Source organism: Zonotrichia leucophrys, chromosome 1 (genome assembly GCF_028769735.1).
Source record: "Zonotrichia leucophrys gambelii isolate GWCS_2022_RI chromosome 1, RI_Zleu_2.0, whole genome shotgun sequence".
Classification (NCBI taxonomy): domain Eukaryota; kingdom Metazoa; phylum Chordata; class Aves; order Passeriformes; family Passerellidae; genus Zonotrichia; species Zonotrichia leucophrys.
This window is the reverse complement of record NC_088169.1, coordinates 7472071-7495468: the sequence shown is the minus strand read 5'-3', so window position 1 is coordinate 7495468 and position 23398 is coordinate 7472071. Positions and strand designations below refer to the sequence as shown.

At 41.0% G+C, this 23398-nt stretch overlaps 1 protein-coding gene across 1 annotated transcript in view; it reads right to left on the bottom strand.

Annotated features, from left to right (window-relative positions):
- Positions 1-462: 462 nt before the first annotated feature.
- LOC135444540 (amine oxidase [flavin-containing] B-like) overlaps positions 463-23398 on the bottom strand; it is a 53553-nt gene continuing 30617 nt past the window's right edge. Inside the window, exons 5-16 of the mRNA XM_064706370.1 lie at positions 22964-23055; positions 19575-19716; positions 17841-17990; positions 15577-15736; positions 14758-14854; positions 13974-14027; positions 9574-9631; positions 8582-8679; positions 7374-7485; positions 5379-5441; positions 4820-4981; positions 463-1985 (exon numbers count right to left, since the gene is read on the bottom strand). Of these exons, the coding sequence (XP_064562440.1) occupies positions 4826-4981; positions 5379-5441; positions 7374-7485; positions 8582-8679; positions 9574-9631; positions 13974-14027; positions 14758-14854; positions 15577-15736; positions 17841-17990; positions 19575-19716; positions 22964-23055 (1182 nt within the window). The 3' untranslated portion in view covers positions 463-1985; positions 4820-4825. The remainder of the gene's footprint in view (positions 1986-4819; positions 4982-5378; positions 5442-7373; positions 7486-8581; positions 8680-9573; positions 9632-13973; positions 14028-14757; positions 14855-15576; positions 15737-17840; positions 17991-19574; positions 19717-22963; positions 23056-23398) is intronic.

Here is a 23398-nt window from a genome sequence, read left to right as displayed (position 1 = left end):
ACTGAGCTAGTGGGTGAAATTAAGTGATTTTGGTCTCTCTTTTCTTCTAGGGTTTTTATGTTTACATCACACAGTATTTGGGTACAAGGTCTGTTTCTTATGTTTAGTTTGAGCCACCTACTCTATAATAGTAAAAACAAATTCTTAAGTGTAAGAGAATTCTACCATCTATACTTATAGTATAATATCTATACTACTACCAAATGTGGTTTGATTTTTTTCTCAATTGTGTATTTAAGAGGTTGAGTGGGGTTTTTTGCACTGTTTTGGTGGGTTGCTTGGGTGAGTTTGTATTTTTATTTATATTCTCCTTTTCTTTATAGAGTTTACTTTACTAAGAAAAGTAAGCTAAGAAAAGCTGAAGTTACAGGTTTGAAATGCAAAATGCTGTGTCAGTAAGTAATACCACTACAACCAAGCCAAAAGGGGCTTCCACAAAAGAAAAGCCTCAAACAACACATGTGACATGACAATATTTATTGATTCTAATTAAGGTTAAAAAAATTTCACAGCTGTCAGATAAAAATATCTGCAAGAGCCTATTTAAAAGAGAGCTGAAGAAGGAAACCAAGGGAGACAGTCACCACAGAGGCACTTTAGAAAATGCTACAGTTATAAAAGGCACAAATTCATCACACACACGCACAGCATATATATTCCTGCAAAGTTAAGTCACTCTTTTTAAATTTATTTTCCAAAACACAGAGGCAGGCACCACTGAGCACGGAGCTGCACAGGAGCACAGCAGACACGCCACAAGCGGCACTCTACGACAACGCCTAAAGGAATTCACTGCAGAGACACTGGGAAAGCCAGGCTGCTTTGGCTGCCTCATTTTTACACTCTGGTCTTCAACAGAAGGAAGATCAGGGTGATCTTATGTTGGTGGAGACAGGAGAGGGAATGTTAGTTGGTTTGAACATAGGTCAGGTTTATTTGTGAATGTCACCTGTGATTTGAGGGGGGTTGCTTCTTGCCCAAGAGCAGTGGCAGGTCTGTTATTTAATCTTGGCTCCTTGGAATTTCTGGAGGCCATAAAATTCCTTCTTCCTCAAAAATGTTACGTTTTCATGTCTCAAAAAAGGGGGAAAAAATCTTAAAATTTCTGCATATCTGTAAAGCCTACTTCAGTGAAACAACAGTCCTACAGTGGACACGGAAAGATTTCTTTAAGCCCTATAGTTTCTTGTCCAGGCCATGGGTTCCAGTGATGGACAATGCTCAGAGAGGAACTTAATTACTTGAATAATGTCTTTGTATTAAGAGCAGATGTGCTATTTGGAATCAAGAGCTGCACTGGGGAAAAAATGCACAAATTAAAGGGAAGACAAGGGGTCTGCCTCAGATTTTTCACATCCTTGTTATTGTTGAGTAGTCTGTACAATTAGATTTCAATTACTTTGGTTAACACAGATTTTTATGCCATGACCCATCATTTCTTGCAATGTACAGTGGCTATCAGAACAGTGTACAAGAAAGGAATTTTTTTTTGTAAACTCTTATGAGCATTACAAAATATGCATGGTAACACAGTTCAGTTTGTAAGAGACAAATACAATTATTTCCATGGTTGTTCCTATAGTACATTTTACAAAACTGGTAAACTCTTGCAACTTTCATGATAGCAGTTGTCTCATCAAAGGTGTTTATAAATTAAGAATACAGCACAACTGGTTATCCATTAAAACAGACTTCATTCCTCTCTTCAAAGGGTTGGCATGAATTTCAATTTCAAAAATGTAAGCCAGTGCTAACAGTTCCCTCCAGCCACAGGGAAGCAGCTTGATTCTCTACCTCCATTTGTCAATTCCCTCATCACGCTGGCATCCATGTACACAAGGTGCCACGTGTTCCTTTTGTGTGGAACTGTTGAGAAAACAGTGGCAAATCCTTTTTTAATCCCATAGTGGTGGGAAGGCCCACAGCACAATCATAGCAAGACACGGCTGTAAAGACACAGAGAGCTTTCCAAAAGCTTTGGCAGTCTGCAAGGAAGAATACAGAGATTTTAGAGTGTTATTAGAGATGTCACAGTTCAGACCTCCCAGTTCCAACCAGATTTGATTAGAAATCTCAGGGAAGCCAAATTAATTTTGAATTTATTATTTTTAATAAATCCCTGCCTCACCTACTTTAGTTGTGGCAGAATAAGATGAGAAATGGTTTGTGGGATTGCTTTATATTTTTTCCCATTTTTCTTTCACTTTGAAACTAAGAATAAAAAAGGCTTATAAGTATTGAAACTTTTCAATTTTTTTTTAATTGGCCAATTTCATGAAAAGCTTAAGTTATGAAGTTCAGTTTTAACTACCTAATTTCTGGTTTTGATTGGAATTTCTCCCCTTGTGTCCCCCGATCTTGTTAAACTGGGAAAACTTCTGCCAGGTTCAGGAGCAAAGAAGAGAGGAATTTGGATGTGAATAAAACAAATTTATCCTCATTAGTGTCATGAATTTGCTTCCATTTAGAGAATGTGGAGTATTTCTAGGGCAGAAGCAGGACCTGAATTCCAAGCAGTTTTGGCAGAAAAATCATCTGCAAATGCAGCAGCTCTTTACATTTAATCTATGTATTCACTGTCTAGCACTTACAAATATTGGGGGCAGGACTTCAAAAACGCCTTCCCAAATTTAGGTTCCTGTGTTTATTTCTGGCCTGAGAATTGTGTGAGTTGCCAAAGCTCTGAACTTCCCATTCAGCTTTCAGTTCCTAATTCATGTAGTAAATAAATCACAGGCAGAGAAAGCCACGTTGAAGCTCTCTGCAGTAGGCAAATGTCCCAGCAAATTAGAGCTCCATGTGATACAACCAGAGAGGCCATATGCACACTGCTGCACTCCTCCTCTGCCTTAAAGATCTTTATGCCTGAAAAGTTCCCCCATGCATTTTAAAAGGCTGTTATGAGCCTATTCATTTGTGATAAAATCCAAGCTGCTGCTCCAAGATGATGTTTAAGAAGCACATCAAGTTAAAAAGAAAAAAACCTAAGGGCCAGAAAGCAAGATGCTGCTCACAAATATTACAGCTTTCCAAGCAGCTCAGTGCATTTCCAGGGGACTATTTGGAGAACAAAGCACTGCTCTACACAAGTAAGATCAGATGCTAGCCCAAAAAATCTGCCTGAGACTGGTGATACAGCTCCTCACCGTCTGCTCACACCAGTTGCTGAAGTTATTATTATACTTCCCTCCATGGCTCTTTACTGCAATCCAATACTTTTTACATATAAATTGCTACTCCTGGAAGGGAGAAGTGCAGCAAACAGGCTCTGAAAAATTCCAGACATCTCCATGTGCACCAGTTCTTGTTCTCAGCCACACCTGTGTCTCCCTGTTTCATCTTGTGCACAGGTAACACAGCAGAAATATCCAGAACAAGGTACCAACACACTGAGAAGTAGGCACTGAGGTTTTGGTGGGTGGATTTTTATTTTTTTTTTACTTCTCCCCCCACCCCTGCATACTACCTTATATTTTTATATTATATTATTCTATAATATATTCTCTATATTCTTCTTTATTTTTAATTTTTTAACAGTACCAAGCTGTGGAGAGCAGAAGCACTTGCATGTCTCTCTGCAATCCACAGTTCCCTTTGATCTCACTATCATTTAGATCCCTTATTAGTTACCAAAAGTGCATAGTCAGTGCAACACAGCACAGCAGGCAGAAGTGGAACTGCTAATCCCATCAATACGGTTGTTAGGAAAGACCAAAAACTCTAAATCAGCAAAACTGTGTTTCAGCATGAAGCAAGAGTTTGGGGGCAAATAAATTGGATTTTTTTTGTCTTGTTTGTTTTTCCTTTATTTTGTTTGTTTAATGCCAACGCTACATTTTCAAGCCCATTGTGCCTTAGCAAGCAAGAGACAGCCTCAAGGTGCTGACAGGGACAGACAGACTCCACTGGAGGAGCTCTGCTGTGCCAGGCAGCTGTGAACACATCTGGGCAGCCTGAAATTCAACCACATTGCCAAACAGCAGAACTGTTGTCCTTTAGCTCACTGTAGGACATATATGCCCCTGGAAATGCCAAATGCAATGTTGCATAGTTCAGATGGATAAATTTAGCCTGGCTTGTCCCCTGGGTAAGAAATAAAAATACTAATAGTTTCTTACCAGACTTGCATTAACTATCTGATTATTCTGTAAGCTGTGGGTTTCTTTATTCAGCCTACCCCACAGGAAGGCAGAAATCCTTTGTTTACAACTAGAGATTTTGTTGTACAGTACAGTACAAATAGGGCCTGTGGAGACTTGGGGTTCAGGGTCTGGTTCAACATAAGAGTAAAACCAACCAGAAATCTCACCAGAAAAGGCTTCAGAGAGATATTTTGTCACTTCTGTTCTGAAATCTGGATTAAAACCTCAAGGTGATAACACTTGGTACCCCAGAAACTCAACAACCAAGAAGTTCCTGCTAGAAGTAGGGCTGGACCCTAGAGGTTCTTTTTCAATAGGGATCCCTTTACTATATCCCTTCTGTCTTGCCTATTTTCTCTACTGCTTTTATCTCTTCCTCAGATTTTGGAGGCAGAAAATTACATGAAAAAAAAAGGGGGGAAAAAGAGAAAAAAAAAAGAGGAAAAAAAAGAGAAAAAAGAGAAAAAAAGAGGAAAAAAAAGAGAAAAAAGAAAAAAAAGAGAAAAAAAGAGAAAAAAAGAGAAAAAAAAAAGAGAAAAAAAGAGGGAAAAAAAGAGGAAAAAAAGAGAAAAAAAAAAGAGGAAAAAAAAAGAGAAAAAAAAAAAAAGAGAAAAAAAGAGAGAAAACCCCTATGAAAAAAAAGAAAATCCCTCAATTGTGAGGCACTGAGCTGGCACCTTTTTTCAGTTTCGAACCAGAAGTCCCTTTTTGTAGGCAAACAACCCAGCTGCAGCCACAGAGGTGAGGAAAGTGGAAAATCCAATCAGCTTTAGCAGTCCTGGCACAGATGGCAAGTTCCTCTCCCAGAAGGTTGTGGTGATGGGCAAAGCTGGCACATCCTGTGGGGAGAGCATCCATTATCCACATACATCTCCACTGTGGGGAGGGATATAAATCAAGAGATTCTTGCAGCAGGAACAGAACTGGTTTAAAGCAGTAATATCTTATCAAGAAGCAGTATATCGAGATTTTCTGCTCAGTTAAAGGGAGGAACACACACATGGAAAGGATTCACAGCCCAGTTAAGAACTGCAGCTGGTTTCAATCCTCCCATACAGGCTTGTCACATGGGTTTCTCTCCTCTTCCTTTTTTAGGGAAGGGAAGTTTTGGTGAAAAATGGGAAGTTTTTTGTGGCTTTGATTCAGTGAACTTATATAAAAACAGACAAAAAAATTTATCTCATCAGCAAAACAGCAGAAAAAAACCCAATCCATTTTATCTAAATAAATACTTACAACTGATTCAGGTTCTGGCTTCCAAATTTCACTGTCTGGGATTTTCCTCATAGCAAACAGTATCTGAAAATAAATAACATTCTCAATAAGTACCACTGATTCTTCAAGACAGAAAAAATAAATTGGCTTCAACTGTTGTTTAAAAATGGCATAACTGAGCACACAAATCACAGTGTATTCCAATTTTAAAAGAAAATTCAACCTTTTACAACTTATTTCTGTAGAGGGCTGATATTTAATAAGACACTACTCCTAGTGGAACACAGAAACAGAAAAATCTCTTTATGCTTAGTTAGTCCTTGCAAGATATTGGAATTTGGCCAGTCCCAGGGGAACAGGATAAAGTGATTATGACTAAGAGTTAAGCAGACACTCATGGCAAAGTGAGGCATGAAGACACCAGCTACAGGGAACAGCTTGTTTTGCAAATTTTATCCTGATGTAGGAAGAGGAACAGCATCCCGGGAGTGATGACAGACCACTACTTTCAGCCAGAGAAAAATAAAACTAAAACTAAAACCTTTGCAATGAGAAGTTTCCATTCAAAGAATCAAAGACAGCAGAGATCAGTAGGATAGCAAAGACTGTTTGAAACTATATTCAGAGAAGATAACAAGATTAGTTTCTTCTACAGTGAAATAAAATGGAAATGGTGATTATAATGTTTTCTCTATTCTAGGCATTTGTAGATTTAAGATTTAATATCTTTTACAAGGGGCTTTTAGTGTAGACAAGACTCATGGACAGTGTGAACTCTTCAATGCAGGAGAGTGAGAAGCACTGAATTTTCAACATGTTTTCCTTTCATAAGTAAATATGAAAGAAAACATCAAAATTTTTATAGTCAAATGCTTCTAACTAGTCCTCTGCTGAGGAACCTCTGCTGTAATGTCATTATATCAGAGAGATCATGAGATCTCTGGACCTTTTCAGGAGCACCTTAGGTTTAACTTTCCAAAATGGGATAATTTATGAACAATTGATCTCGGTCCCTTGGGGCATGGGCATGGGCTAGATGAACTCTCCACATTCCTTCCAGGACAATTTGTGTTCCTTGACTAGTTTTTAGCCACAAGGTTCCCTTCACCTCATAAAACAAAGATTAAATTTCGTCTGCTGCTCCATAAACTCTAATGTTCTGGAAAATACTCAGGAAATTGGCATTTTTTCAGAAGAAAATTATCTAAGTCCTTGTTTAGTGACTCGGTGTTAAGGCTGTCCAAGTGGAACATCACTGTGTTGGAAACATTGAGGAAGGGCCTGGCTTGGTGTGCAGAACTGCAGGACTGAGCTGTTCCCTGCTCTGACAGCCAGGATCTCTCAGTACAGTGATTACCAGATTTGGGAGGAAAATGACTGGGGCAGTTTGGGCCTTCTGTAAAAGAAGAAAGGGGTGAGTTTGACAAAATACCCAGAGCCCTTCCTAATATTCCAAATCTAAGTGCAAAACCCTCATCCTTTTTGAAGTCAGTCCCCTTCGCAGCAATTCGCATTGAGATTCAGAACATCCGAAGCTGTCACCCCTCAGTTCTCATTTCTCCTCTGTCACAGACATCTTTTATGGAAAATCCTTTCCTTAAGATTTTTCCTCCTGAGAAGCTGAGAGGCCTCAGGAACAAAATGTAAACAATGATTATCTGCTGCTGTGGAATGCAACAGGTGCATCTGTGATTGGTCCATGTTGGATGTTTCTAATTAATGGCCAATCACAGCCCAGCTGGCTTGGGCTCTCTGTCCGAGCCACAAACCTTTGTTTTCATTCCTTCCTATTCTATTCTTAGCTAGCCTTCTGATGAAACCTTTTCTTCTATTCTTTTAGTATAGTTTTAATGTAATATATATCATAAAATAATAAATCAAGCCTTCTGAAACATGGAGTCAGATCCTCGTCTCTTCCCTCATCCTCAGACCCCTGTGAACACAGTCACACCCCTCCAACCACAAGGCCTTTTATTTTCCACAGGACATTTTACAGTGGTCCCTGAGCATCTGTACCTCTCTGGCTGCTCTTTCTCCAGCCTGGACAGCCCCCTCCATGTACCCACTCCACTCAGTGGCTGTCTCTGTGCCAGCAAAATAAATCCTGCCAACGGGCTGCCGAATGATCCTGGAGGGGGACAAGCACAAAGTCACATCAGCTGTATCAGGAGAGAACTGAAATAGCTGGGTTAATGCTGGAATAAAACTGTTTTAAATGACAGCAAGCACTTGAAGATAATAGCACTGGGTGAGTGGAGCTGGAGGGGGAGTCTGGGTTGCATTTTATTTCTTACACACACCAGTGTTCACATTTTTGAAATGGCTACACTGTTCACAGGTGAAAATGACAGCTACAGGTGAAAAGGACAACTATTCTGAGATGAGACTTACACTATCTCACAGTTCCAGCCCATGGCATAAGTACCAATGCCAGGCATTACTGGCACAGTGCAGCATTTTGAAATATATCCCCATAATATTTGAAACAATAAATAAATAAGCAAAAAGCATCATTTTAACTCTATTTTTGCCAGAATCTGCAATAATTATGATTTTAATTACCTCAAATACTAAGGCCTCCATAAGCTCTTTGTTCTAACGGCTTCATTGCTCTAAGTTACTTTTAAATTATAAGAACTTAAGCCTCAAAAGTACAGCTCTTCTACCACATTAAAACCTGTGCATCTAAATCAAATCTCCAGTCTGAAGTAAGTCTTTTTTTCTTGGTAAATCTTATTTTTATGCAAAAGCTTAAGTGGGAAAGGACTGCATACAATGGCACAGTGATCACTATATTAAGTTTTCACTGCTAAAAAGAAAGGAATGGTCCAAAGAAATCACTTATTACCATCAATGTCAGCAAGAACTAAGTCTGACAGTTTTTTAAATAATCAGCTAAAGGAGTGCTTGAAATGGCTACACTGATCTCAAATACCCAAAGCATTTTTGTAAGCAGACTATGGAAGCTTCCCAACTCCCTTCCCAAACCTCCTCAGCTGAACTCACCAAACAACAGGAGTGAATAAAAGCCCCTCATGACACTGAACTCATCCATCATAAAGCCCAACAGAGACAAGTGGAAGGTTATCCCATTTCAAACATCCCTCAGTGATCTTAAAGGTATGAAGTGAACAGTGACAGAGGATTTATGACCCTTTCTGAGGATATTTATTAACTTGGTCTTATCTTAGCACTCCAAAGCCCACTATAAATAGACACTGTACCTTCCATACTGAGTCATTATGCCTGGTGGGAAGTAGGCTGTGTAGCAGCCCCCAGAATACTGCTCTTCACACCAGTTCTTCTCTTCATAATGCACAGGCTGTAAAACAGAGATTAATTCACTCAGGGAAAGGACAGAGTCTCGAGGAAGTTAATAACAGAACCGAGGAGAGAGCAGAGAAGAACAGTTTATCATTTGTTGCATGTCAACATCTGACAAGATGAGCACATTTAACAAATCTCTTAATGCAGCATGAGCTCAACAGAATAAGCCCTGAGTTTTTAAAAATAAGAATACACTGTCTAAAAAACCAGTTAATCTGGCCATTGTAGAGCATAATCCTCTTAATCTGTCAATGTTAATTTATGCTTTGTGCACATACTTTGAGTCATGTAAAGCAAAATTAACCTCCAATGTATACAGTTGTAATGTGTACATTGGGTGCAAATATACACAGTTAAAAATGCAAAATGTGGCACTTGCATGGTTCTGTGTACAATATCATTGTGTTGAAAATCTCCAGATTGGTGTCTACAGCTTTTAACTCTGTAAAATTTTTCTTAAAAGTGTAAGTGGCAAAAATCACATAATCTAAGTGTGAGATCACACAAACCCTAACAGTCATTTACCTTTACAGGGAAGAGAAGGTAAGGGAAAGGCAAAAGAAAAACAACCCAAAATGTGCAGCAGTGGATCTTAACAACTAGTAAGAGAGAAGACACAACATGGACAACAGAGGGAAAGCCTGCCACATGTGACAGCAGCTGAGCTTTATGGTGGCAAGCACTGAGAATCCCAGCCATGGAGCTGGGCAAGAATATATCAACAAAACCACCTTTTAATGTTTCATTAATGTTCATAAATCTCTTTCTTATCTTCAAACCCAACCCAAGGCTGGCCATAATCTTCTCTCCACTCCCCTGGTGAGGGCAGCAAGTGCTCCCACAGCTGGTGCCTTTCCCAAAGGTGCCTTTCCAGGGATTTTGTGCTTACGTGTAAAGCTTCCTCTGATCCCAGAACCTTTGCATAGAGCTCACACAGCCTTGTCTTCCTGAGAGAGAAAAGCAACAGAACACTTCAGTGTGAGGAAAGAGAAAACAAATCACTTCTAATGTACCCTGCATCTAAGAGGACAAGTATTGAATCTGCTTGAATTTGAGGTTCCAGCTTTTTAGGATTTATCTCAATTCATCAGCCTCTGAAGCACTAGAAGTAACCTGAGCTCCTGTGCTGCATAAGTGCAGGTTTTCCAACAGTTTTGCAAGCTGTTTTCTTAAGATAACTCCAGCAGCCCAAACCCTTAAATTACCCAAATGGTCTCCAGCCTGTCAGGAAAAAAAGTAGTAAGGCATTGCACTTTTTGGTCGTGGCACATAGTCTAACTTACAGTTTGTTCCTACAAAGATGCAGGTCTCAATATACTGCAGCTCTCAGGGAATCAGTACTTCATTTCTGTTTATATAAAATTTCCTCCTGTTTTAAGTCTATAAATCACTGAATGTACTTCATTCCTGAGTCTTACTCTTAGCCATGCTGCACCAATTACCAAAAGCAAGAGGATCAGGATGAAATAACAATTATGGAAAGCAAGCACAGCTCTGGAAAGACATTTACTTCTGGAAGAAAATCCAGTGCTCCACAAAAAGCCATGCTGGGCACAGAAACACAGGAGTTCCAGCTCTGAAACTGTGAGGGTTCCTCTTTCAGCTATAAAACATGTGAGCAAACCACACATGATTGCTGCAAGAAGCAACCCAGCCCTACATGAGCTCAGCTATACCCATGATAAAGAAATCAAAGAATGCCATGGAAAGAGGATGAAGAGAAACAGGATTACTTCAAGGGCCATGAAGGTGCCCTCACGTGCAGGCTAGAGATTGAACAAGAAATGAAGGTTGCTACAGCTCAGGAAGAGCTGTGGCCCTGGGGTGGTTTTGCAGCTGGCTGGTGTCAAGCCCAGCAGCAGCAGGCGGAAGGAAACAGCTCCTTCCTTCTGTCCTGGGGCACAGGACCAGGGTCAGCCTGCTCCAGAAGCACTGGAAGGCCAGGAAGGCTCAGGGAGCTCCAGGACCTGAATATGAACATTCCCCTGCAGTCAGGGGTGACACAAATCCAGCCACAGCCACAAGGAAAAGGGTGACATCCCAATTTCTCCATAAGTGGGGTGAGCACTGTGCCCTGCAGACCACCAGCCCCTACAGAGTGCCTGAACAGAGCAAAACCATTTTAACAGCAGGGTCCAGCCAAGCCTCTGCTGATGTCTCACAAATGCCACCAATTCCTCCCTTCAGGGCAGGTCAGAAACACCACAGGGCTCCACAGGAAAGTGAGTTATCACCTTGGGACCCATCTGCTCCACCCAGCACCATGCTAGGGATGAGAAAGACCCCTCTAGACCTGCCTGTGCCCTGTCCTTTTTCCACAATGACTTGCAGACCCGTCACATTCACATTTTCTGAAAAATCCCTTCGCCCAGGACTTTTCTCCTGGGAAGTTGAGAAGCCTCAGAGAAAAAGGAAAACAATTCTTATCTCATTTGCTTCTCCTGTGTTGTGCTCACGTGTGGAATGTGTTTGGAGATTGTTAACCCACAGGTGATTGTTTCATTGGATTCTGTGAGAATTGCTTTGACTCATTGGCCAATCAGGGTCAAGCTGTGTTGAGACTCTGGAAAGAGTCAGGAGTTTTCATTATTATCTTTTCAGCCTTCTGTAAATATCCTTTCTGTATTCTTTAGTATAGTTTAGTATAGCATTCTTTAATATAATATAGTATCATAAAATAATGAATTAGCCTTCTGAGAACATGGGGTCAGATTCATTGTTCCTCTCTGCCACGGGGGTCCTAGAAAATACAATACAGACCCTCTAGGGAGCCTGGAAATGGCACCCAGTGACAGGTAGGTATTGTCACTTGTGGCCGACTGCAGGGCTCCACGAAGGTGCAAGTTCACAGCTGTGTGCTGAGTGCATTGCAAACACAGATTAGCTAGTTTAAGGTAGCTGTGCAAAGGAAAATATTAAGCTTCAGGTCAAGGGCATCTTCAGACTCTTAAGAAGTGCAGACATTGGAAGGAATTAGTCATCAGTAACAGGGTATTATTTGACAAGAAAAAAAAAACCTCAAATGAAAGAACAAAGCAAAAAGCAACAGTTTCTAAAGGATTGAATTGTATCAAGATAAATCAATCATTGAGAACATTACCCCTAATAAAAGCAACCTTTGCATCTTGCTGGTGTCTCTGCAAGATCTGCATTTTTTGTCCTAGAGAAGTTTAAAGAAATTCTTATTCATGGACTTTTAGTTAATGCTAGCATGGAACATAATAGCACTACATGGAGTAATATGCAGCGAGTAAAATCCCCATTTCTGGGCTTTGGGCTCAGCTCTGAAATTGCAATAAGCACTAAATAAGAGAAGCTACCAAGGTAGGCTCCTGTTGAGAGTCACACTGTGCCCAGTGTGGAGGAAGCGCAGACACTCAGCCCCTTTCCTGGTCTCCTACTTCTCATCAGCATGTGATGCCATGGCCTTCACTGCAAGCTCTGAAAGGCAGGGCACAATCTCACCCCTGCCACCTGACCTGGGAGTGGCACAGCTGGGAGACAGAAGTGAAATTCACTTCCTTCAGTCTGGCTTAGCTGCAAAAAGATTTCCATCCTCTCCCACAGCTTCCAAGTCATGATTTAGGACAGCTGCCACAGACTCTACATCCTACTCTGCATTGCCAAGGAATACCAAAATCAGCACCATGAAGGGAGAGCCCAGGCTGTGTTGAGCACAGCATCTCAGCAAGGCTCACCCTCTGCAGGGTGTCACAAGAAGCCTGTGCTCAGAACAGATCCCTCCCTGCAACACCTCTGCCCTCATCTAAATTATACAAACTGGTTGCACCCCGAGTGTACACTGGGAGAAGGTCTGGGCTCATGTTCTGCCTTCTCCTGCACCCCAAATTCCACTGGAAGGAGGATTGTGCTCTTGGGGAGGACAGGAGCTGTTCCTGCCTTTTCTGGCTGTGGCCAAGACTGCTGGAGCCACAAGCAGCCCTGCTCCAGGGTAGAGCCAGCACATTTCTGAACCATTCTTTACCAAAGTCCCTCCTGGCCCAAGGTTTATTCCACAAAAGACTTCAAAACTCCTATATAAAACCTGGCTGCTGGCAGCAGCATAGTCAGGTAATTGTGCCAGTGCTTTCAATGGCGAGGGAAAAGGATGGAGCCTTGCAAACAGCCAGGACAGACCCCAATTTCACAGAAAGAAAAGCTGTTCTCAAGGACTGCAAATGCTCAGTTGTATTGTGGGTATTGACATACAGTGTAAGACACCAGTTGGTGTTTAGGATGGCTCAAAATTTTGGACACTCTGGGTTTCAAAATACCCACATGACTTTTATCATCCGGCACCTGCTGGGCCTCTATCTCAAGCCTCAGTGCTTGTCCATTCCTGCCAAAATTAAAAGGGCTCTGTGGTACCAGGCTGGGACATAAACAGCTCCATTTAGAGCCATTATCCCCAGACTGCCAGACTATCTGAGATGACTGAATCTTCTCTAGTTACACCAGCTATTACTGTAGAAATGTTTACTTGGGCACACTGCTCCTTTATCATATTTTAAAATCAAATGTATTTTCTCCCTGTCAAACCAAGGCTCTCCTCATAATCCACAGTTTCTTCTTTTAGCTTTGTTTTGATCAGATACAGTGAATCAGTGTGATGGAAAATAAAAAATCATTACTTTATGAACTCCATTTTAGTAATATACCAAAGAGCACTACTCTATGCAGAGATTTGTTTCAAGAAGACAGTAAAATAACCTTCATCTGTGCCTGAAGGGCAATTTTTTCCCCACACTGAGGGTCCAGAGATGGAGGCAGCTTTCTAACCCCTCAGTGATGCTGAACCTTGCTCATAGGTTCAAGTTGCACTGAGTTACAGATACTGAAAGGACCCTCCAGGGTAAACAGAAAATAAAGATAAAATCAAACACAGAGGCCAAACCTTTCCCTTCTGACAAGCTCTCCAAGAGCTCAAGGCACCTGCAGGAAGCCAGGGAGGCAGCAGTGGGAGGAGGAGGCTGATCCTGGACAATTTCCACCAGAATATCTACACTACTTTTATATTGAGCACCTTAGAGCTGCTCCTTAGAGAAGCCTTGTGGGAAAATAAGAACCAGGACCAGAGAGTTTCCAAAGGGCAAGAGCTGTGTGGGAATTCCATGGGTCCTTCATCCAAAACCAAGTAAGGCATCTTCTTCCCTAATGTCTGCTACTGGCACAAGCTTACAGACAATTTCCTTCAATCAGGGCATTTTTTCCCTAAATAATAATATTTTTTTCCCCTAATAACAGAATTTTGACTCGAATTCCACCCAGATCTCCAGGGTTTGTACTTACCTTTCTTCTTTGGTGAGACCTGTCAGTCTTCTGCACTTCCGAGCAAGAATAAAGCTGGAAGACCACAAACAATTTACTCCATTATGCTGCTACATCCCCTGCATTATTTAAAATGCCAATAACTTAGGATGAGGTGCTGTGATTCACAGTAATAGCTTTAGGGTCTCTAATAAAAACATCTATTTCACCTTTCTGCATAATGCTCTACCTGCTGCTTGCAGGACTCATTTAGGAAGGAACCACTCTGAAATTCATGTTAGAATATTTGCATGAGCTGTTTTCCAATTACTTTAATTTCATACAGTCTTGGGTGCAGGCATATAGCAATGACACAACACCTGGGACTGAGCTGGAAATCGTTTTTTAATAAAACTTTTAAGACTGATCATATTCTCTGGTTGCTAAAATTACCAGAAAAAAAATTATTTCTAGAAAACAAATTTTCACTTAAAGAACTGAAGTACTTAGAAGTACACTTTTGCAATCATCCTCTTTTTCTCCTCTTTCTTTCCCTTCTCCAAGTTTGTAATTTGACACTTACAAAGGCAAAAGATGACAGTGATAAAAAGTAGAAAGTTAAGTAGAATTTAATTTTTTTAATTAGCAATAAAATCATAGAAAAAAATTTGAAGTAAAACAATCACAGAACATCACCATGCACTGAGAAACTCAACTTTTAAATATTTTTAAGTATTTTCTTTCAAAAGTATCAGGTTTTCCACTTGTTGCCTCTATGACAAAACAAAAAGCATTAACTAGAGAAGACACTTTCCTTGTTTCTTACCCTATTATGGCAGGAAAACTTCCATCAGGCTTAGTGTCATCAAGTGTTAGACCAATTGCAGCTTCCTCATCTTCAATGATCATGGTACCACAATACCCTGGTAAGAACAAGGTGGAAAAGCAGCCATGAATCAAAACACAGGAGCTTCCAAGAAGTTGTAAATACTCAGTCACCTCCTGCTAATCCATCCCAAACTAATAGCCAGAACATGTCAGGATCCAGAACCCTCAAGTTCATTTACAAAGGTGAGGGTGGGTGATATTTGTAGGCAAACAGATGCGGGCTCATTACAGCCATTAATGAGAAGTGGGTGTTGCTGCATCGCAGTTTGCCTTGGATTCAGTGAATTCCAAAGGAGGAGTCATGATGGAAGAATTCAACATGTCAGAGGAGCCCAGGACGACTGGCCCAGCTGGGGATGTCTGTGGGAAGCCACCCTCAGTTAATGCTGACCAGCCCATCCAGAAAGCAGCATTTCTGCAGACCCTTCCATCACACATCACTTGAACCTCCACAACCCTGCACAAGTGAGAGACGCCCATCCCATACTCAGGTGCCACTCAGGGAGAGGACCACAGAACAACCAAGGCAGGAACGAATTCTCCCTTCATGACTATCTCCTTTTCTCATTCCCTCGCCTACCCTCTCCTCCCATCCAAACTCTCACGTTTGTCTCACAGGGGAAGGCAAAAAAGGCATAGAAAAATATGAAGTCTCCTTCTAAGGTTTAGCATGCTCTGATCAAAGAGTCTGTCCTGTTGCCAGGTACTCTCTTCCGTCTCTCTGTCACTACTATTCCTTTCCATTAAAATGCAATACCCTTCTTCCTCCAGAAAGTTTCCTTGTAGTACACGATGCACTTGATGACTGAGCCCATGGGGATTCTGTTGATGAGCTGGTTCCTCATTGGGGGCAAAGGTGGGTTGAAATGAATCTTCAAACAGAGAGCTGGGGGAATGGCACTGATCACGTATTTGGCCTGGAAAAGAAAATATCCATCAGCCAAATACATTCTCCCCTGTGGCATTCACATTCTCTGAAATAATCCCTGCACCCAGGATTTTTCTCCTGGGAAGCTGAGAAGCCTCAGAGAAAAGGAAAACAATTCTTATCTAATGTGCTTCTCCTGTGTTTTGCTCACGTGGAATGTGTTTGGAGATAGTTTACCCACAGGTGATTGTTTCATTGGAATCTGGTGTAAGTTGTTTTCACTCTCTGGCCAATCAGGGCCAAGCTGTGTTGAGACTGGAAAGAGTCACAAGTTTTCATTATTATCTTTGTAGCATTCAGTAAGTATTCTTTCTGTATTCTTTAGTATAGTATAGTATTCTTTAATATATAGTATTCTTTAACATATAATAATATAAAGAATAATATATATTAAAAATATAATATATAAATATATTAAATATATATATTTTTTGTAAAGTAATAAATTAGCCTTCTGAGAACATGGAGTCAGTTGCATCATTCCTGCCTTTGTCGGGACATTCCCAGCAAATACAATACTCCCCTACTTCAGCCCAGGTGTACTGCCCTAATGGTCCTGGAGGACACTGGGGAGGCTGCAGGGTGTATCTTGTGGAGCAATTTTGGCATTTAGCATAAGAATTGCAAAACTAAACCCTCACAAAATGTTGCTCATTAAATAACAAGCAAGCATTACATAAACAGCCATATGTTCAAATGATGGGCAGCTGCCCTTCCCCTGGTGTTTAAAAGAAAGCACTGCGCTCTATGAGTCCACCAGTCTCCCATCCATCTGGACTCCTCTGTTACAACTTGGAAGCAAAGCTTGCAGTGTTTTTCTCTGAAAGTTTGTTGCTGAATTACATTTTACACCTTACAATTACTCTCTAATTCAGAAGGCAATTGAACACAAAGAGATGCCAGGAAAGGATAAGTCTGAACCCACACTTTGCTTTTAAGACAGCATTTTAAAGCTCCTACACTGCTGTTGCTTCAGGACAATGAGAACATGTGACTTTCTATCATAGCCACTTAAATCTCTGCTGTATTTTTGTACTGTGGAGAAGTCAAAAAGGAAAAGCTAAAGGTTTTGTAGCCACCACTAATGACTTCTTTGTGGACATGTGTAAGTCTCTGTCTGAAGTTTCCCTCATCTGCCTCACAACTGTCATGAAAGGGACAGAGATTGGGGACCACTGAAGAAAAAGGACCCTCGTCTGAAATTCTGGCCCTGCTTGCCAAGGACCCTGAGGCCTGGGCACAGCTTCTGACATTTCTAAGCTATTGTTCACAGGTGTGTTTGCTGTATGCTACACTGAACCTGGTGAAAAGAGGAAAGGGGCACTTTGCCCTTTTGCAACAACAGCCCTGGAATTTTTCCCACCTCTCGGCCTGGCTGAACTTCTCCTGAGGTTTTGGTTGGTCCCCACAGAAGACCCCTCACCTGTCTTACAACCGCCATGACAGACAGAGATGGAAGAAGCCTCTCCATCAAGGACTGAGACATGAAACCCCTATGTGAAAAGCCCCCTCTGCTCCTTCCAAAGACTGGGACTGAAACCCCCAACCTGGGGGAGGTGTGTGGGGGAGGCAAGCTGACCAAAGCAAGGTGGATGTTGCAGGTGCGAGCAGTGGACCAAGATGACAATGATTCTCACCCACTGCTGAGAACATGGACTGTGTTTACCCTTCTCTAAATACCACTTTTCCCCAAAAAATACAATAGAGCATCTTTGATTTGGTTTCAAGATTCATCCCCTTCTCCCTTAAAAAAGGAGTATAACAGGAGCTCGAATGGACTGGAACCTTGAGATCTCCCTGGATGTGACCTGGTGAACTCCATCGGCTGGACATCGAAGGACTTCACCATTTCTACATTTGGTAGCTACATACCTTCCTTACTCTTCCTCCCTCTTTTCCTTACTCTTCTCTTTTCCCCCAATTCCTCCCCAATGCATTTTGCTGTGGTCATTCAATAAAGGCACATTAATACTTTGGTTTTTGATTAATACTTCAAACCCCCTGTGCCGTGTTGGTTTTTCACACTCTGAGATCAATTCATGAACCATCACAAAACCCCTTGGTAAGGACAGATGGTGACAACATGGCATCACCTCATACAGCTCATGGTCCAGGGTCTCCACGATGACGCTGTCCCCGGACTGGTCGATGCGCACCACGGGCTTGCGCAGCCTCACCCGCCCGCCCAGGCGCTCCATCATCTTCTCACTGATCTGCCCAGAGCCCCCAACAAACTTCCTCTCCTGAAACACAGACAAACAGCTCAGCAGAGCAGTGCTTGTGGAGCGTGGATCATGGCAAGCATTTTTGTCAGCACTCAAAACAACCCCTCTTCTTCCATTGTTATCAAAACATTTCGGGGAATTTTTGCAGTTTTTCCTCTCCTGAAACACAGACACGACAGCTCAGCAGAGCAGTGCTTGTGGAGCATGGATCACAGCAAGCATTGTTCTCAGCAGGCAAAACAACCCTCCTTCTTCCATTGCTATCAAAACATTTAGGGAATTTTTGCAGCTTTTCCTCTCTTGAAACACAGAATTTCCTCTCCTGCAACACAGAATTTTTTCCTCTCCTGAAACACAGACACAACAGCTCAGCAGAGCAGTGCTTGTGGAGCGTGGATCACGACAAGCATTGCTCTCAGCATTCAAAACAAATCCCCTTCTTCCATTGCTATCGAAATATTTTAGGGAATTTTTGCAGTCTCTGGAAGTGCACCCATTTTACTTTCTCTTTCCTTCAGCTTCTCAAATCCTTCCCCTATCTGACCACCATTTGAACTCTAGTCAAAACTAAAAGTAATAGTAACTTTGGAAGAAAATCCCTTCTCCAAATGTGGTCTCCAAAAAGATTCTACAGGCCTGTGTGAATCAGCAAGACTTCTGGAAAGCACTCAAACTTTCAAACCTTTCTCTGAGCTCACTCATCCCTGCAGAGCTCTGTGTATCAGAAACAGGAAACCTGATCTTCATAATAAATAACAAGGTGTAAGAAGTCACATAGCTCACATCAAAAATGTCTGCTGCACTATGTAATTCAACCCAACTTAAACTGAAATCATCTCTAACATAGTACAGAATTCAAATAATATTTAATTAAATGTATTTAACTTAAATTACCTACAGTAATTGCTTATCTATGCATATTTATGCATTTTAATATGGTTAATGTATTTGCATTTTTTATTTATGATTAAATAATTATCACTTCTAAAAATATATCCATTTCTAATACAATTAGTGAAATTTGCACTTCTCAAGTAGAAGACCATTAACAGTGTCTTTACTTTCTTCAAATGCAGAAGCAGCTCTAATGTACCAGATTGCAAACATTTCAAAGCAATACCATATTTGGGGATGTTCATTTTCTTTAGAGTGATCTTAAAATCTTAATGGTGTTAATGCTTAGAAATTTGCATCTTAGGAACTCAGCTCTAGGCCACTTTTTTAGTATTAACTTGCAGCTGACATTGTCATTGCCATTAAGTGCTTAGGATGGCTTCAGCCTTGTGACAGAAATAAGCATAAGTAAAATTTTCTCTTTTCAATGAGGATAAGCAAAGCAATTATTTTAATCTGTATCCAAAAAAAAAAAAAAAAAGCCAGATACAAATCTCCTGATCTCTGGGGGCAATGCCATCAGTAGGGAGCAATCTTCAACACTAGCTTTGCAAGATCCAGATTCAAGAGTAAATGAACAAAGCTAGTTATCAGTGTACTACTTGCTCAAAAGTCATGGATGCCTCCGGACTAAAATAAACCAGCAAAAAATGAAATTAAACCAGGGCCTGCCAAGAGCTGCAGAAGGTGATGGCTGACAGTACCAACCTGGCCCCCGTTGGTCGTGGAGAAAATCCGTGCTGTGCCCCCACACTGCTTCACATACCACAAAAACCAAAGGGCAGAGACCTCGTGGGGCTCAGAAGTGACATCCACGTTCACAAACAGAGTTGCAAAACTCTTGGCAGCTCTGCAATGAAGACAAGAAAGGTAGTTAATTTTAAAACAGGATAATGCTGACAAGATTGTTCTTGAGTAGGCAGGAGCCCCTCTTTGGCAGCCTTTTCTTTCACGGTGGGGGCAAAGGATTCCTTAATTTCAGCTGAAGTAAGGAATTATCAATTCCTTTTATGCAATATTTTTCAAGTAATCCTGCAAAAAATATTAATGAAACACTCCTGTATTCCAGAAAAATTAGGACATTGAGAGACAAAGCCCAAGATTATATCAATTTATGCAACTAGTGCAAAGTCAGCCTGTCATCCTAGCCTCAGGATTAAGCACAGCAAGCCCCTCCTGTCTTCACTGGACTCCAAAACCACCCAGTTCCTGGGTTATAAACCAAATCTGCACCTCTCTCTGCCCCTGCTGGATGCCTGTCCTCTCAAGAACACAGCATAAAGATTATTCAAAACCCACCATAAAAAAAGTTAGAGGTATTTTCTAAGATAATTATCTAAGATCTGTGGATTAGTCAGCACCCATTCACTGCCCAATCCTCTGCTCAGGGAGAGTTTTGCAGCTGGAACACAACAAGGAAAGAAATGTAAGTAGGAAGCCATAGCAGAAGTGACAGCATTCATGCCAGAGTCTGTCGAGAAAAAGGAAAGGATACTTTTGTTAGCTCAATTCAGTATTTTAAAGTGTCCTGGTATCCAGTGGCAATGCACACAGAAACAGAAAATTGACCTGTGTCTGAAAAGGAATCACTGCTTTATGTCCTGTAACCTGTTCTTTCATAGCAGCTCTACTGTAAATTACTGTATGAGCCTGTACAAGAATTTGGGGTGCACTAAGACAGAGGATTAATTAAGACTCAGGAAAATACTCTTCCTGCTATAAATAAATGCTTCCCTCTGCCTTCACTCTGAGGAGAAGTTGAAAGAGACATGGACAGGACCAGGAGATGCTCACTTTAACTGCATTGTAAGTGAGAGGGATGGAGGTTCTATAGATATCTCATATACAAGGCATCAAAACCAGTACAGTGCAGAATCCAATTCTGGTTGCTTCTTTCATTTTTTTTTTTAGGCTTCAAACTTATAAAAAAAAAAAAAGGTAACTCTAACATACTGTTTTAAAGAGCTCTAGATCTATACAGAAAAAGGAATCTTCTTTCCTTTCTAAAAATGCAAAGTCCCACTCAAGTACAAAGCTGGACCATTTTCTGAAGTATGGGTGTACTGTGAATTCAGTCTTCATTCTTCATTCAGCCAAAAATAATACAGAAAAATTTTATAAGTTTTTCATCTGTCTAAACACATACTGTAAATACTATTAACTCCGTAAGATATTTTGCCTGATGCATTTATTAATATTTTATAAGCAGACGCTATTACATGGTAGTTACACTCTACCAGATCCTGCCATTGCTTTTCAACTCCTGATGTCTTATCTAGAAATAGCAGTATGATTTCAGCCAAGAGCACTTAAGATATTTCCAGCAGGCAGCTCTAGCCAAAAGCAAACCTGTACAGTCTGTTAGACAAGAGGAAAGAGTAAAAAATTGCCCTTCTGGATCATTACCTTCCAGGGTGGGACATTTCTGCTGCCTGCTACCTCAATCTTGAACAAACAGAGCAAATCAAGCCAAGATGCACATATAAAATCTGAAAAGCATCTTCAGCTTATGCCAATATTCAGGTAAAATGTCAACTCTTATTCCATCTGAGCTGGGAAAAGCATGACTGTAGTCACATGAGCCACATGAGGATGCTGAGCGAGCACCAGTGAGTGGTGTTTTGCTCACTTGCACAGCTCCTCACCCTGTCCAAGGCTCAGAGGCCCAGCACAGCTGTCAGCACACATTTCCACTTGGTTTTACTCACTATGGACCATGGCACAAATGAGGAAGGGTTTCTATATGCCTCTGTGCAATTGTCACTCTTGTGAAAGCAAAACCATGAACCAGAAGATAGCAAGTTTTTGGACAACAGCCTGTTTTCCATTAACAATCACAGAAATATGGAATGGTGAAAGAACTGAAAGTTTCCTTTATCACTTCCAGCTCCAATCTCCCTGTCATGGGCAGAGACACCTTCCATAGAGCAGGTGGCTTCCAGCCTGCCCTTGGGCGTTTCCATGGATGGGGCAGCCACAGCTTCTCTGGGCAACATGTGCCAGTGTTTTACCACCCTCGTGGTAAAAAAATCCTTCCAAATATCAAATTTAACCCTGCCCTCTTTCACTGTAAAGCCAGAACCCCTTGTCCTATTAGTAATGTCCTTGTTCACAGTCCCTCTCCAGCTCTCCTGTAGCTCCTTTAGGCACTGGAAGGTGCTCTAAAGTCTCTCTGGAGCCTTTTCTGCTCCAGGCTAACAATCCTCTCAGCCCATCTACACAGCAGAGGTGCTCCAGCCCTCAGATTATCTTTGTGGCTTCATCTGGACCCACTCCAACAGGCCCAACATGAACAACAAAGGCCATGTTTCTCTCTAGAGGCTGCCTGAAGCCATAAAAATGTCCCATAAAAATGTCAGGGACAGCACCAGCCCCAGTGGGCACTGATAGGTTTCTTCATCAAGCTCCAGCTCATGGCAGCCACGTGTTGGATACTCAGCAATTCTGAGCAGGTTGCTGTAGAAATCAATCTGCTCTTCAGCAACCAGGATTAATGGCCTTTTTTCCCCCTTCAGTGAGAAAAAAACCTATCAAACTGCTGTTGAATGGCAAGTAAAGAAAAATTGCTTTGATGTATACATAAAAACAGGAAGCATTTTCAGTTTCCCTATAGTGCAACAGCTGAACAATAGAATGATGAGTTCTAAAGTGATTTAGTGCTGCTGAAAGACAAATGTTATCTTTACAGCACTTTGGTAAAATCAGCTGGTCCAGCACAGAATAAATGTGTGTTGTTCCATCAAGAGTTTGATTCAAAAACCTGCTGTAACCATAACACTTTTCTCTGAAAGGCTGAACACACAGTAAAGAGCAGGAAAGTGCACATAACAGATTAGGGTACTATCCATCTCTTCAGAAATAACCCTTCCCAAACATATTTTCTTTTTATTTTTGTCTAAAAAGTTAGAGAAATGTAACAGAATCTACTGAATGTGCTGGCAGGTGTCATGGTCCATTATTACAGAACTTTCTCACCCTTTTCTTTAAAAGGTCTGCATTTTAGTGATAGCTATACCTGTTTGAAAAACAGTAATGCTTATTTAGCTCTAAAGTATATAAATATAAGCCATTTTATTTCACATTAAAAAGTTTCTTACTTTGTCCAGCATACTTTATCTATGAAATCTTGCATAGTCATTTTGTCCCATTCTTCTGCACGTGGAGCCTTCCATGGAGCTTCATTGGGAATCTAAGGAGGGAGACATAAAGAAAAGCATTTATCAGCAAGTGAATGAGTGCCAAAGAAATACAAATAATCTTGTCTTAAAATGCTAATTCAGCCTGCAAATTTCTGGCAGGTAACACAGAACAGAGAAGGTTTTTGGGGGAGGGTTTTTTTTTTTGCTTATCGTTTTTGGGTTTTTTTTAGATTGAAAAATAGAGAACAGATTTTGAGTTAAGAAATGTCTCTAAGTCATTCCATATCTCTCACATTTATCTAGACAAGTAAGAGCAACATCTTTTCAAATTTTGTAGTTCAATCAATGGAAAACTGGTAAAAAACTAGAACAAGACAAGAATGAATTCTACAC